At 38.4% G+C, this 15,773-nt stretch overlaps 1 protein-coding gene across 2 annotated transcripts in view; it reads left to right on the top strand.

Moving 5' to 3' along the window:
• The first annotated feature begins 1,609 nt into the window (after positions 1-1,609).
• Positions 1,610-15,773, top strand: part of USP15 (ubiquitin specific peptidase 15) — a 61,437-nt gene continuing 47,273 nt past the window's right edge. For both annotated transcript variants that reach the window (XM_088055072.1, XM_005519308.3), the window contains exons 1-2: positions 1,610-1,759; positions 12,694-12,821. In XM_088055072.1, the coding sequence (XP_087911198.1) occupies positions 1,671-1,759; positions 12,694-12,821 (217 nt within the window). In that variant the 5' untranslated portion in view covers positions 1,610-1,670. The remainder of the gene's footprint in view (positions 1,760-12,693; positions 12,822-15,773) is intronic.

The following is a 15,773-nucleotide window of genomic DNA, read 5'->3' as shown; positions in this document are numbered from 1 at the left end:
AAGAGCCTTACTCTTGTCTCTCCATGGCAGTTCTTAAAGTTCTGCTTCAAATGGCACACTGCTTTGCTGTCTCTATTTGTACCACTTAATACCTGTGTAGTACCACAGACAGGCTGAACTCAGGAATAGGAGATCTTTAACTGAGTAACTGCAGTTATGCAACACAAAGCACAGAGGCTCCAGGTGAACCTTTGGCAAAGTAAGCTGTTGATGGTGCTGCTACAGCCTGATGAACAATGAAGCTGTTTTCCAGCACCACAGACTGAGAAATATTTTCCTCAAAATTTCCATGAAAATATAATTTCTGTATAAATTAAATTTTGGCACAGAGATAACTTTCAGAGTGTAAACACTGTTCTTATCTGTCAAGCCCTGGTGTGTGTGGGGTGGGAACTTGTCAAAGTTCTTTCTAAACTTGGAGATTCTAACCCAGAAGTTTATTCCTGAAGTGGCTGGAAACCTTCTTCTTGTTATTCAGTTAAGTTTCATCTCATTAAATGTAGCGATTAGATCCACAGCTCTCCGTAACCTTTATGTTTTACTTCCTTGCCCCTCCTCCTGGAATTAATTTCACGTTCTAGCTCTTAGAGAAGCCATGTCATTGCCAGTCACTCTGAGCTCCTGAGAGATCTTATATATTCAACACGATTTTCGTATTATAATTTTGTCTTTACTTCCATATCATCATCCTCACTGATAATCCTTACAAAATACTTACTTAGCTTTGTACTACCCTCTCTGCATAACAGCCTTGCTTACATTTATTTTTTGCAGTGCGCATATCTAAATAGCACTTTCTAGCACTATTTGTAACAGCTACGTGTACTAGATTCTATGTGCTAATTAGCTATTAATGTCTAATAGCTTGTAATACTTAACTGGCAGCCTAAGATACATTGCTGGTGTTAGTCACACAATCCGGCTGGGTGTAATGACTTAAGTGGAGGAAGGGGGCTAGGTATACAATTGCAGGCATTGCCCTTAACACCAGCTAGATCTACAAGAACAAACTTTTGTTTTCAAATATTTGTAACTGGCACCCCAGCCCTAGATTCCTACACCGTTTTGATTCTTTGAAATCTCTATACAAACGTGAAGACAGAGAGAATTTGGTTATGTAATGTAATACGTGGCACTTTTTTTCTTTTTGTGTGTATCTGAAATGCCAAGCAACAGGTTGCACTGTTTGTACAAGGCTCAGGCAAGAGCGACTGAAACAAACACAACAAGTTATCCCTTGGTTTCTGCAAAGGTCTGGAAAAGCTAATGCGAGTGACACAGACTATTTGAACGCACCACAGTATTTGCACAACACACACCGTTTCATCATATGAATTATGGTGATCCAAACCACTCATCTGGTAGCGAGGCACAAGAGACCTAATTACACCTGCGCTTCGATTGAGACGCTGAGGGCAAATTGAAGGCACTGAGGGAAATGTCGCCGCCCGTCCCTCCCCGGGGTGGGTGGGGCGGGGGACGGGACGGGTGGACGGGACGAAAGACCTCCCGGCCGCTAGGGGGCGCTGCACCGCACGAGCCCTCTCCGGCCCCCGCCCCGCGGCTGCTGGGAAGGGCGGGGCGGCAGCCGCCCCCCGCAGGCGTCACTCCCAGCATGCAGCGCGGCGCGCTCCTGCCCCTGCCGCCGCTGCCGCTGCCGGGCGGAGAAGATGGCGGAGGGAGGCGCGGCGGATCTGGAGACCCAGCGCACGGACGTCGCGGCGCTGCTCAAAACCGCCCTCCGCAAGGGCGACACCTGGTGAGGGAGGAGCGGGGGGGCTCGGGCGGACCGGCGCGGGCGGCGCCCCCCGCCCCCGGGGCCGCTTGGCTGCCGGAGGGACCGACCTCCTTCCCCTCGCCCCCCCACCCCGCTCCCGGGGGCGGCTCGACGTCCCTCCCGCTGCCGGGAAAGTGGAGGCGGGTGACAAGGGCAGGGAGGCAGTGCTGTTCCCCCCGCTTCCCGCCGCTCGGTTCCCGCAGCTCCTGCCAGGCGGGGAGCGGCCGCCTGGGTGCGGCGGGGCCTCGGCCTGGCCCGGGCGGGGGGGAGGCCCCGAGGCCAGCGCCCTGCGGCGGAGGGCAGAGAGGGAGCGGCGCGGCTGCCGGGGCGCGCCGGCGGGTGGCAGCCCCGGATGGCGGGCCCCGAGCCCGCGGCGGGCTTGTTTTGGCTGCGCGAGGAGTATTGAGGTGGGGAAGAAGAAGAGCTCTGCAACCAGGCGTTTCTTCCATTATCCGGGTTGAAATGGCCCCGGCTTCACCTTCACGTTGTCAGAAATGGTATCTCTGCCCTGGCCTAGGTGCCCTGATGCCCGTCCGTGGCTGTGATAAGCCTTGAGTTTGAATTTTATTGCGACTGTAAACGTGTTAGCTTCCTAAGAAAGAGTCCCTGAAGGCGTGAACGGACCTTTATGATACCTTTTCGACAATGAACGTTTGAAAAATGTGCTTTGCTGGTCAGTCGTAAAATATTTCTTTGTATGTCATGCAAATTGTCAACAGAATAATTCACGGTTGAAAATAATAAGGTTAAATAAGCACCCCTTTTTGCCGTGTATTTGGTAATTGAGCTTTTATAGTTGTAGTTCTGTGAGGCAAGGAAATGAGACCTTTTTTTAGGAGGGAAAAAAATAAGGAACTGACACTTTTCCACGACTCAACCTCTTCATCTCTTCCTGTGTGAAACTGTCACCCAAAGACAAAGGCTGAAGCATTAACTTACAGAAAATTAACTATGAATACACAGAAGTAGAACTAGCCCACTTCATTTCAGCTGTCATCACTCACTGTTCCAGTTCTATAAAAGACTATATTTAACAGTGTTGATACTGCAGCATGTGTCAGAAGCATACATTCTGATGCATTATTCAAATACTGCTGAGTGTATGTTCAGTTTTGGCATACGAACAGACTGCTCTTGAAACTGGAAGAGTGTAAGAAACTAGAAAAAGGAAATGAATTTGCATGGTAGTGTTGAAAATGACCGGTGGTAGTAAAAGTGTGCTCAGGCTTAATGTCTTTCAAGACTATATTTTTATGGTTCTGTTGAGCAGTTCCCAGTTCCAAAAACAATGTTTCAAGCAGTTAATATTGTTCAAAGTGATTGTACTTTTATTACTAGTTGACAGCATGACCGAAACAGTAAGTTTACTGTGCTGCTTACGTTTTTTAGTGTGTTCGATATTTTATTACGGAAGAATCAGTTATGTGGGAAAAGCTTCTAAATGTTCTGTGAAAGTATCTGGCTGTGACTGACACTGATATAAGTCAAGTGTTTTAAAACTGAATAAGCTACAGCAAAGTCCCATTAAGTTTTACCTGTGAACTGTTAAACTGAGCTATATAAATGTGTATGCTTGTGCATTCATAGGATTTATGCTTCGAGTGTGCAGCTATCTTCACAAATTAAAGGGTATGTTTAGTCCAAATGCTTTTTTAGAGGTATTTGTCAATGGATTTTTGATCTTTTGGGACAGTAGTAAGGAAACAGCAGTTAAAGTGCTGTAAGCCATGATTCAGAATTGCATTGATTCAATAGTAAACACTGCTAAAAAAAAATTCAGCAATGACATACCAGCTTGTTCTGTTTGAGCTTTAAAATACTCAAATGCAGTCCTTTTAAAAATGCTGGCTTATACATGGAAAGTCTTTTCCATGCTCTTCAGAATTTAGAGTGGAAAGAGCAATAAGCTACATATGGGAAGTATAAAGCTTTAGGGGTTTTCTCTTAGGAAAAAAGCAGCTGAAGAATGAGGCAAATCTTAGAAGCATCTGTGAAGTGGCTGATGAAGTTCTTCATGTACACTGCAGAGAGAAAGAAAAAAAATTGACTTGAAATGCTATATTTTTAGAGTTAGGTATTGGAAGAAGAATTGCTATAATTAGAAAACAGTTGAATAGGTGGTTTAGTAAGCTGTAGAGTTTGTTCCATTAGATGTTTTTAAGGGTAGCTTGGGAATAGTAGGCATTAAGCTGTATTGCTCAAATGGACAGACAAGGTTAGTCTTTTAATTGCTTCAGCTCAGGGACAATATTTTGGGCTAGTTTGTCTCAGTGATCTTTTTTGCGTTCTTTATGGCCAGTTAATAAATTAAACTCTGAGAGATTGAGGATTATTCCGTCTCTCCATTTATCTTATTTTTCCAAACATACATTAAACAAACATCAGATTTTTCCAATAAAGAACTTCCCGTGAAGAAAGAACTTACTACTTCTTTTGAATAATGTTTCCTTTCACTAGTAAAGTCAGTATGAAAACTGCACTTTTGTTCCACAGAACTTGAATTAATGTAAGTTCTACTTCTTGCAATATTGTCCAAAGGATCTTTGGGTTCTGTGGTTGAAAGACCTAGACTTGTGCTTAGGAAAAGAAAAAAATGCTGCATTTTGTTGTATGTCTCAGTTTTAGTATCCATACGATTATGTCTCACTATTTTGAAATTCTGCTGGTGCTTGACAAGTGAGGAGAATTTATTATCTGAGGAGATTTTATCCTCTCATTTAGAATGACAAAAATTATTGGTTGTTACAGCTGCAGACAAATCTGAGCTCAGTGTCGTCAGAACTTGAAGAGCTGTTGATGTTCATCAGATTTTTAGGCACAGTATAATTTGTGTGACCAACTGGTCTTGATGATGTAATTTAATGCCTTTGTAGCTGCAGTGATATTTTTGAGAACCTTGCCAGGTTTTTCTGTTTTTACAGTATCATGGAAGTACAGATTTCAGTACTGAAAGTTATTGATCTTGGAATAGTTTTGTTATAGAGGGGAAGACTGTTTCTCTGTGTGACTTCTTGGGTGATTTCTCTGTTACTTCTTCACTGTATTAAAGGGTGATTTCTTGATTTTACCTTTAAAACCACCTTCTGCCCTGACTTCCCTGTAGTTCCTGTTCTGTTGTGGCTGTCTTAGAGATGTTGTCTCAATAGCTCAGATATGACATTACAAATGCTTTCATACTCTTGGCTGCCTCTTGCACATACTGTCCCTCCATGGTCTAGGATATGTAACCACATTTCTCACCTTCAGATATCACCTGCCAGTAAATGTTTTACTTAAAGTGAGTAATAGTGACTTAAAAATAGCTAACAGCTGAGCAGTCAGTTTTACCACTGATTCTCTCTTCATCCCAGGGTTTCCTCACTGTGCTTCTTTCATCTACTGCTTGCCATAACAATTTGTGATCTGATGATAAAATAGAAGTTACTTGGATAAGAATTAGACACTTAGAGTGGACAAAAACTATCACATGGCATTTTAGTGGCTAAGGGAACAATTGCAGTCATTAGATGTTTGAATAGGGAATACCAAGTAGCAGTAGAAATATGTACTGTATACAAAATGTATTAGTGAAACCATTCTACTGTCCAGTTCTGGTGTCCACATGTGACAGAAGGTGTTCATTTAGAATGAGTTCAGACATCTCAAAATCTCACAGACCAAGCAGAGGCCTTGTCTTTCAGAGAAGAGCTTAGAGAACCTTTATCTGTTTTCCTAGAATTTTGGGTTGTGTGCTGAAATAGTTATGTAAGAGGAAGATGTCTTCTAGGATAAAGATTTTTTAACAAGCAGATAAAGATTTAAGACACTGTGTAAACTGGAGCTAGTCAGGTTTAGGCCAGAATGAAGATGTTAATTTTCAGCCCTGTTAGCCAATGAATTTTGGTGCCTAGAGTGATCATCATCACAAGAGTGATGAGATAGATTCTCAATCTCTTCTTGGTTTTTAGGACTTGCAAATTAGTAAAACCACAGAAGTATTGTTTTTTTAGTTTTCAGATGTGTCTGATACACATCACTTCCGAAGTTCTGCTGAACCTGGGTAGAATACTATTGTTATCCAGGCAGTACATTTCTTGGACAGTGAAACAAATGCTCTTTTCACAGGTTAAGACCTGTGGGAATTTCATTGCCTTTTCAGTTGTAATACTTGGTCACCAAAGAGAGTAAGTAAAAATGAAGTGGGGTAAAAATCCTTTCCAGTGAGTGATTAGTAGATATGATAAGTTCAACCTTAAAGGACTTTTCTTCCAGAAGTTAATTTCTCCACTGAACATAAGCATTTTATTTCTAGCTGCAGTGAAAACTCATGAATCTTGATGAACAGACATCTGTAGCCCTGCTTAAAAACCCTGCAGTGCCTGCCCATCATTGATGACAGCCTTGATGCTGAAGTGCTTAGCTTTAATAGCATTTTACACAGTGGTCTTCAAAGAACATGCTGAGTTGGAAGGGGACCCACAAAGATCCTCAAGTCCAACTCAGCCCTGCATAGGATATCCCCAAGAGTTAGGCCATGTACCTTTTTCTCACTACTGTCCTCTGTGTTTTCCACGTTTCATTGTCCATCATTGCATTGTACATGAGCAGAACCTAGATTGAAAGTTAATGGAAGATTTTACTTGATTTTACTGAGGGCATGATGAGATGTTATGGACATGGACTTCAGTAATATTCAGAATGATATTCTAAATGATTTTGATAACCTCATGAAATGAGAAACGAGGAATGCTATGTCAGTGTTCTGAAGATAGAGTAAGAGTTGGATGGGCTTGTTGTTGTTTTTTATTCAAATGAGGTTTAAGTTGCTGATTTTGACTTTTAAATCTTGTGATTGAAGTTTGGTGTTAGGTTTCTCTCACTGCCAATGGAATGGTGCTGCATGTGACCAGTGGCTTACAATGATTTAAATTCTTCTGGACAGTACTTAGAGTAGAAATTAGTAGATGCATTTTTATTCTGTTAATTGATTAGGTGGGGTGAGAGCATGTTAAAATCATGTGTGTTCCAGGTTTTTGCCTGAAAATTGATTTGTTAGATTATTTTTTAATGAAAAGTCTTTACTTAAATGGAGAATTTCTAAGAGTATACAAAATAGTTACATGATTAATATAATATTCACACTGAAATTTTAACATAAATTTAACATAAAATTGCCCTCCACTGATTTTGGCTGAATCATACTTTTTGGTCGATCTCTTGATGGTATGGATGAAGGGTGTGCTGCTTAGGCTACTGCAGCACATTATGGGAGTGGAGATTGTGTGCTGTAGTGAGAATTTGATTAGTTGATTTGAAATCTTGGTGCATTTTATTGAACTAAACACTTATTTTTGAAGAGGAGTCTGGAATACTTAGATGGATTTCTTGAAAATGGCAGGTAAACTATATATTTTTTTTTGTTTTGACCCCTTTATTTTTTTCTTGTGCATTTACCTATATTATGAATAAAAAGATGGTATGGTTTCTGTGATACAGTAGAATAATTATTGCCATTTTGAACTTGAAGAACTTGTTAATTCTGGAAGAAAATTGAATTTGAAGGCATCCATTAATTATAAGTGTATTTGGTCAAGCAAGTTTTGTCACCTTGAAGTGGAAATACAGATACAAACCCATTCTTACATTTGTATTTTTGTAGTTGCGGTTGTGCAAGAGCAAAAATCAGATGCTGTGCCTTTAAGCAGAAGTCCTAATTTGCTTTCTGCAAAACAGTTGTTCCACTTTGTCCTCTGTATTGCTTAATCTGTACTCATGCACTGTGAGGAGAGTAAAAAAAGTCCTCACCTATCTCTCTGGACAATTTGCACAGTTTTACTGTTAAAAGTGAAATAGCTTCTGTTCAGAAGATACGATGTCGCAGCAGTATACAGTGCAGAATGAGTGTCTCTCTGGGAAATGTCTTTATTGTATGTTAAAGCTTTTTGTTTTGATTTTGAATTCAAAGAGCTGGTGTATCAGTCAATATAAATAAATCTAGGTTACAGGTTAATTTTTTCTATATATAATGGTCACAAGCATTCAGAATGCTTTTGACAGCAGTGGGAAATACCAAGATCTTAGTCATACTGTTCAGATATTTTTCTGTCAACTTGGATATTGAGGTAAAGAATGAATGCTGTTGTACTTGTGTAATGTTTCTATTATGTTAATTAGGTTTATTAAGTCAAAACATGCATTAAATCACAAGTGAACTTGAATTACATTAAAAAGTTACAAACCATGTGAGAATTTTAGAAATCGGTTAGTAAGCTTCCTGTAGTATTTTCTTTTGTTCAGTGAACAATATCCATGTAGTCATGCAGCTGTGAAATTTTGAAACTTCCATAAACTTAAAATTTATTTTTATTATTTGTTGAGTTTTTATTTAAGACATGAAGGTGTATTTACAAGTTAAAGCTTCAAATTTTTGTGCTTGTAAGTTAATCTGCAAAGGCTGTAAGTCATCCTTTTTTGGGCTGCCTAGAGTCTCTACAGTTGATCTTTTGGTCATACATAAGGATACGGTATTTTCTGGTAAATTTAATTGGGTGACCCCATTTTATTGGGTTTGCATGGCAGAGTGTTGGTAGCAGGGTTGCTACAGGGGTGGCTTTTAGGAGAAGCTGCCAGAAGCTTCCCCTAGGTCTTAGAGAGCCAGTGCCAGCCGGCTCCAGATGGACTTACCACTGGCCAAGGCCAAATATCCCAAATTGAAAGGGACCCATAAGGAACATTGAATCCAACTTCCTGCTCTTTTCAGGACTGCCTGAAGCTAAACCATATGGCTAAGAGTGTTTTCCAGATGATTCTTGAACTGACTGGCTTGGTGCTGTGACCACTTCCCTAGGGAGCCTGTTCCAGTGACCAGCCACCCTCTCAGGCTTTTCATGATGTCAAGTATGAACTTCCCCTGTTGCAGCTTCATTCCGTTTCCATGTTGTATTCCATTATCTGGCATTCCAGAGGATTCTAGAGTATAAATTGTCCCTTGTATATGATAATCCACTTCAGACAGGCAAGGAACATTTTACAGAAGAGAGTGGATATATCTTATGAAGCAATCTGAAGCTCTGCTCAGAAGTAAATACTGGGTAATGAAGTAGGCCAGATTTGAATTGAGAACATATTCACGTGTTCTATAGTTTTGATTCTACTTGCACAAAGAAGATTTTAGTATACATAATATAACCAAGAAAAAACTCCTAAAGCTAATTAAACTGTACAAATACTTCCAGTATTGTTAATACTGAAAATTCCATATTTGAGTGTAATTTTCAACAAATGGTACATGTATAGTTATGCTTACTTTTAGGTAAAGGTTTGGGACTATTCCATTGTTCTGTGTTACTGACCAATTGGCTCTAAGTGACTTGGTTGTACTGTTTCCTACAAACAATTAGAGGTTACTGATTTATTTGAAATACCTATAAATGTCAGTTATCTGCTGTTTTAGAGTTAACCAGTTCATTTGGCTGTGCAGTTGTCTTAGTTTTTAAGGTTTGCCCCTCAAAGCAGAATATCTAGAAATTTGAACTGTTCTTGAATTTAATCTTTGTTCAAATGTCTAAATTTGTTTTACAGCAGAAGATGGGTTTGTTATCCTGCTCACTAGCTAAACTGATGACATTCCAGAGAGCAAAGTTTGTGTTTCCTGGTTGAGTGGAATCTTGATTCCATCAGTTAATAAACATTTCATAATCATAATTCTTAGAAGTGGACATGTCATACATTTTAACTTTGATGGGGAGTTCTGGGGTAGCCTTCTTGGTCAGGTCCACAGTTCAGAAAAATATTGTAGCGTTAGACTCATTTGGATCTCCTTCCTGCATTAGGTAATAGTAACAAAAATAAAAGCAAAACATTGTACCAATTTTAATATAAATATATGTTGGTCTCTGGTTTACTAATGGATGGTATGCTATTTTTCTATCTGGGACAACACACATTACAGGGAAGTGTATTTGGTCCAAGTGCACGCCCCAAGTTTTTAATATTTTTTCCTTAAAAAAGGATCAGATATCATTTAAGAAATGAGGGTTTAGCAGATATAGTTCTGTTTAATTGAGTTTCCTCTTAAATTGGACGTCCCTCATCGGTAATACTTAGTTTTCAGGTGGTTGATTGTATCATGGATATTATAACACTGCTGAAAAGATAAATTAAGTTGCCTTCCAGTGGTTTGCCTTCTCTTGTGCAGATGAGTAGTCTTGTTGATCCTGGTGAGAATGCTGTGTTGAATGTGTTTTTAGAGTCAAAAGGTTTAAGTTATAAATCTTTGACTTTTCCCATTAATGCTAGGAAGTCTGGATTTTAGCTACAGGAGTGCTTTAGCAAGTTGATTGGTTTGCCTTAAACCGAGCATGGTGTAACTGTGCTCTTTTTTTTTTTCCCTTCCCCGCCATAACCTTTAATGTGGCATATCCTTCTTGCATAAAATGAGGATAGTATATGGCATTTGAATGCAAATTTCTGGTTTCCCTAATCTTACTGGAAAAGTAGTATTTCATGTCTTGATTAAGATCAAATTCTTGTAATGGGATGTTCTGGTTTTGGCGAGGACAGAGTTAATTTTTCCATGGTGAGGAAGTGAAGCCGGGAGCCCAACCCTGGGCATATCCAGGTTATTATGCTCTAGCACCCCCAGGGGTGAGAGTCAAGGGCTCCTGCTTGGGAGAAGAGGGGTATGGCTTCAGGATGGGAAAAGGTATGACGGGAGGGGAAACCTGTCCACCATTGTTCATTGTCCCCCAGGATGAGCATTTTGTGTGTAAGTCACCCTCTTTTCTACACCACTGTTATTAATATTGTTGCTGTTACTGTTCATTTTTCTTATCTCATTTCTGTTTCCAGTAAATTGTTACTATCTCAGCCTGTAATCTCTGCTTTTTAATGGGGTGGGAAAATGGGAGCAGTTTATGGGGTTCTGGGGTTTTTTTATTCCGAATACTAAATTGGGGAATACCATTCTTAAACCAGGATAAGAGAGATTATGGCTACTGTGACTGTGTTCAGTAATAACTCAAAATAGCTTTTCTCACCTGTACCAGATTTCTATTGTAGCAAAAGTAGCAGAATGTTCATTAAAACACTTAATATTGATAAAACGTAGATACATGTGTACATGCACATACATGCCTATAGCCAGTGATTTGCTGTAAGAATTCACATCTGTAGTGTCTGCTAACATTTTTCAAAATCCATACATGCAATTTTTTTTTCTTGGCTAAATAAATTCAGTAAATCTTCCTTTTCCATGTAATGCAAGTTACCCCTACTTTGAGGTAAAGGAGCTTGACTGTGCTGTTTAGTTCTTATCATACTTACACACTTGAATGATTTATAAGTGGCCTTTCAACTTCCTTTTTACAAAAAATATTAAGCTCTTATTTGAGCCTGGAAAGATTTCTAAATTCAAAATTCTGAAATCTGAAGGGAAGTGATGAAAGATTTTTTTGCACTTTGTGTTAGGAAACAGAAATGTTACAACATTTCTGTTAGGGAGGACCCTAAAGAGATGCTGCACAGCAAATATTGGTTGATGGTAAAATTAATTGGATATGGAAGAAGAAAGCTGATGAAATGTTGAAATAGATAGTGTTAAATATCTAAAATCTGTAAAAGTGGACCCCAAGCTTTCTCACACTTAAATTTTATTGTCAAAAAATTGTATTAATCACTCTGTTACCTAGGGTGTGATAAGACATTTAACACAAAGCATTTGAAAAGTAAAATGATTTTCCAGGCACAGTAATTTCTTTGTCATTAATTAAAGGCAGTTTGCCTGTATGATAGTTTTTCTTCTGTGTAAAATTATATAATTCCGTCTTAAGATTTATAGTTCATTCAAATTTAGGTCAAAAAAGTAGAAGCCAATGGGACAAGGTTAGCAGGTTTGGTGGGACTGCATTTATGACCACACACAGTTACAGCTCTTACGGAATAGAGCTGGATGGCCACAGCAGAAGAGAAAGGGGAGAATGCTACTGGCCTTAAGTATGTTCATGAGAATGGAAACTTAGTGTTTAAAGCAAAAGGCAAGGGCATGTCAGATTAATCAAATTCAGTTTCATGTTAACATAGTAGCAAAAGGTTTGGGACAGACCAGGCAGAAGAAGATGAATACTTCTAGGAAGGAGAAATAATGCATATGGTATCTTAAAAAAAATAAATAAAAATCTGAGCATCACTGAACAAATTTGGTATTTTGATCTTAAAGAAATTCTAGACGAAAAGGTATAAAATGTAGGTATCACTGGACTTGGTAAAAGCCAGACTGTGACAACAGTTTAATCTGGGTAAAAATACTGTAGATCTGAGATTAGAGATATAATCGCTTTATATGGAAGTGTGATGTTGATAATTATTTGTAGGAGGAACATCTAGTCCTCTGTCAAAAGCAGAGCATTTACTGTTTGTGTTTATGTTGACTCAGAAGAAGAAAACACGCTCTCTTGTTCTTGACAAGGCATCAGAGTTCTGAAGTTAATTTTAAGTTGCACAAGAATGTTATAAATAAAACTCCAGCAGTAGACAATTCGTTATTAAAAGTTCTCTCTCACTTTTTAAAAGGCTGTCTAATTATAGAGATTTAACTTGAATCTCCCAAATTCAAAAATCAAGAGTAGGAATTAAAGGTGACGATCCTTCATGCTAAAAAATGGATTTTTTTTTTTTATTTTCTTTTTCAACTTACCATTTTTCAACCACTGATATGTTGTATTGACAGTCTTGCAAAAGCTGTACCTGGTGCTGTCAGTGAGATATTTAATTGACCACAGGTAAAGTCCTTGCTGGTTGGAGATGCTGATAATGGTTAGCAGAGCAGAGAGAAAAGCATTGTCATTTCACAGGGCTGATGAATGCTGGTGCGTTATCATGAATGAGGTAGGAAGTAGTAGCATGCCAGTAATTAATATGTATGTCTTCTTCCTTTTAAGGTATCTAGTGGATAGTCGCTGGTTCAAACAGTGGAAAAAATATGTTGGTTTTGACAGCTGGGACAAATACCAGATGGGAGATCAGAATGTGTACCCTGGTCCTATTGATAACTCTGGACTACTCAAAGGTAACTGCTTCTCACTGAAAAATAAGCCAATTGTACATTAAGTGTGAAATTGTCACAGGTAGTTCATCTTCTGAAGCTGGCAGTGTAAATGAACCTCAGCATATACAAAAGTAAAAATTTGGGTTTCTTTTCAGACCATGACAACGGAACTGGAATAGATTTCCCTAATAAATCACAATTTTATAAATACAATTATTGGAACTTCTTTGTGATGGTAACAAAATATGGAATAATGTACAAATTCTTGGTTTATAATGAGATTTTGAGTTATCTTGAGAACTGAAAATTAGTCAAGTTACCAAAAAGATAGCTTGAATTCACTATGATTTCTCTTTTTTGGTAGTTTAACCAAATTGGTTGATTTAAATTAAGATTTTTAACTGAATTCTAAAACTTACTTCTGTAAATGAGCCCCAGGTCTTTACTTTAGTTCTGGAACAATTGAAGCAGTGGTATTATTCAGTTCAATGACTTAAGTTGTGTAAAATGATAATTTTCTATACTCTTTATGGTCTTGTAAGGATCTTAAACTCTGTCACTACTATAATTACTCAGGTCTGACTGATTTTTGCTGAACTGTGGCCAAATTTGTGAACACAGGTCTCGGAATACTTTCCCACATATTTTAATCTTCACATCAAATTCTGTAATTAATGTCCAGTATCAAAATACCATTAAAGCTGTTAATATTTAATCTGCAAAATCTAGTAGATAGAAAACTGAGCAGATGATTAATTGGTTTTCTTCTTTGCAGTCACAGGTAATGTAATAATACTGCTTGTTCTGTTGGCACGTAGTAATACCACTTTTTCCAACTTCATGGGGTTTATGATGAACTCTTGACTTTCTTAATTCAAAACTTCTGTATTTAGTATCTCATTATTTTACAAATTAAATGTTAAAGATGATTGTGTCTTTCATAAAACTTGCTGTACCATATTCAACTAATTGAGTGTGAATGAGTGTGTACGTCTGACACTGACCAGTGCCTTTGTAGAAGGTGCTGTATTGTCATATACGTCAATATGTTGTCTTCCATCCAGAAACTTTAATGTCTTTTTGCCTCAGGTGAGTGTTGTGTTTTGTTTTCTGAAATATGAAGATTTAGATTTTTGTGCGTTCTTGTAGTGAGGCAGGGATGTGCAGGTGATACATCTCAGTGACATCAGATGTAGCAACATCTTATCCTCAGTGAGGTAGTATTAGCTTATTCTCTATTTTGTGTCTTCCATTTCAAAAATAGGTGTTTTCTAGTTGTGCCAAGCACTGTTAGTAGATCTGTACCATTTATAATTTATTCTACATACATGTTCAGATTATGTTTAAAGTTACTGTTATAAAGCTTACTTTAGGATTGGCTGTCCAAATTTGAAGTCATGTTGACCATTTTCCTAAAAGCTTCTGAAAACCTGTGCTCTGTTGTTTTGACACTACCAGTGTCCCTTTCAAAATAAACAGCATCAGGGGTTGCGAGCTTAATTTTTTTCTCATTCATGGTTCTAAACTATAGCTCTACATTGGCAGTTATTCCATGCAATCAGTTACCCTCCGACATCTACTATTCCTGTTAAAATTAAAGGCATTAGTGCCCAGTAAATAATAGCTTTCTCTTTCACCCACTGCTTTCTCTTTTACCAACTCTGTACTACGTTTTCTATGTAGCATAAACTGACCCTGAAACTGTTTGGATTTTAGTCTTGTCTTTGGCACAAAGTATGCCCTAGCTGCTCTCATGCTGCTCTCCTTAAATATGTGCATCTGATATAAAGAATAAAAAAATCTAAAATGGGCATGCTTTCTCAGATATTCTGCTGTGTAATGCAGTGATAAGGAAAACTGTAATTGAATTCACGAAAGACTGATTCCAGGAAACTGAAGCAGTATTTTGTGCTTATATTACTTAAATACTTCTCCCTTGTTTCCAGAACATTTGGATGAAGTGAGAGCAATGAAAAGTAACAGGTAGAGATTTCAGTTAATCTCAACATGTGCAAAAAATATCAAATGTGATGTAATGCACGTGTCATGTTCAAAGGAAGAGATACATCGTCAAAGCGGGCACGAGGAAGTAGGTATTTAGAGTAGCTGATTGTTTATCAAAGAAAATGGTGTTGTATATGAGGGACTGAATTGTCAGAATCAGGGAATCTGATAGTTCAGAAAAAAAAATAACCTAAAAGAAATGTTGGTATTTTTAGGAGATAATGGAATCCAAATTACAGCTTCTTACCATATAAGATCAGTGCAGAAATACCATATGAATCTTGTGAAGAGTTACATAGACTTGGAGAAGTGCTTGTGGATTTCGCCTCACACTGTGCTCCCAGTTACAATGTGATGCTTCCAGATGGAGGGACAGCTGCCCTAAATGTTTGAAGCTCAAAGTGGCTCACATCTGGAATCACCTCTCAGACCTAAAAGATAGCTGCTAGTAATAAGGATTGAATGAAAGCTAAAAGCATGCTGCTTACCTTAAGAGATCCCAAGTTGTGCTTCATTCAAGTGCAACATCTCCCCTTCCCTGCAAAGAATTTTGTAGTGACTGTTTCCAGAGCACATAGGATCCTTTAAGTAAGAGGTTGTATCAGGCTACTTTCCTGGTCTGACACAGGGTGAATGACTTTAAACTTTGTTTTGAATCTATGGTTAAATACTCATTCTCATTTTCAGCTGTGGAAATATCCATGATGATGTGGGAATATGTGTGAAGTGAGTGGGAGAAATGAATTGGTTTCTCTGAAAGCTAGGAGGATGGTGTATGATAACAAACTAGGGGCTTATAATTGCATGGCAATATAAAGTTGTCACTCATACAGTAAAGGAATACCACCTGTGATAGGTGTACTAAGCATGAACTGGATAGTTTGTCTACATCATTTCAGAAGACCTGCTTTGAACACCATAATGCTAGTAACGTAATTGTGACTCAAAGTATTTTGTCTGTTGTTCATG

This window comes from Pseudopodoces humilis, chromosome 5 (assembly GCF_049639895.1).
Source record: "Pseudopodoces humilis isolate 2021_Gansu_Grassland_sample_001 chromosome 5, ASM4963989v1, whole genome shotgun sequence".
Classification (NCBI taxonomy): Eukaryota; Metazoa; Chordata; class Aves; order Passeriformes; family Paridae; genus Pseudopodoces; species Pseudopodoces humilis.
The sequence above is the reverse complement of the archived record's forward strand: the minus strand, read 5'-3'. Positions and strand labels throughout refer to the sequence as shown.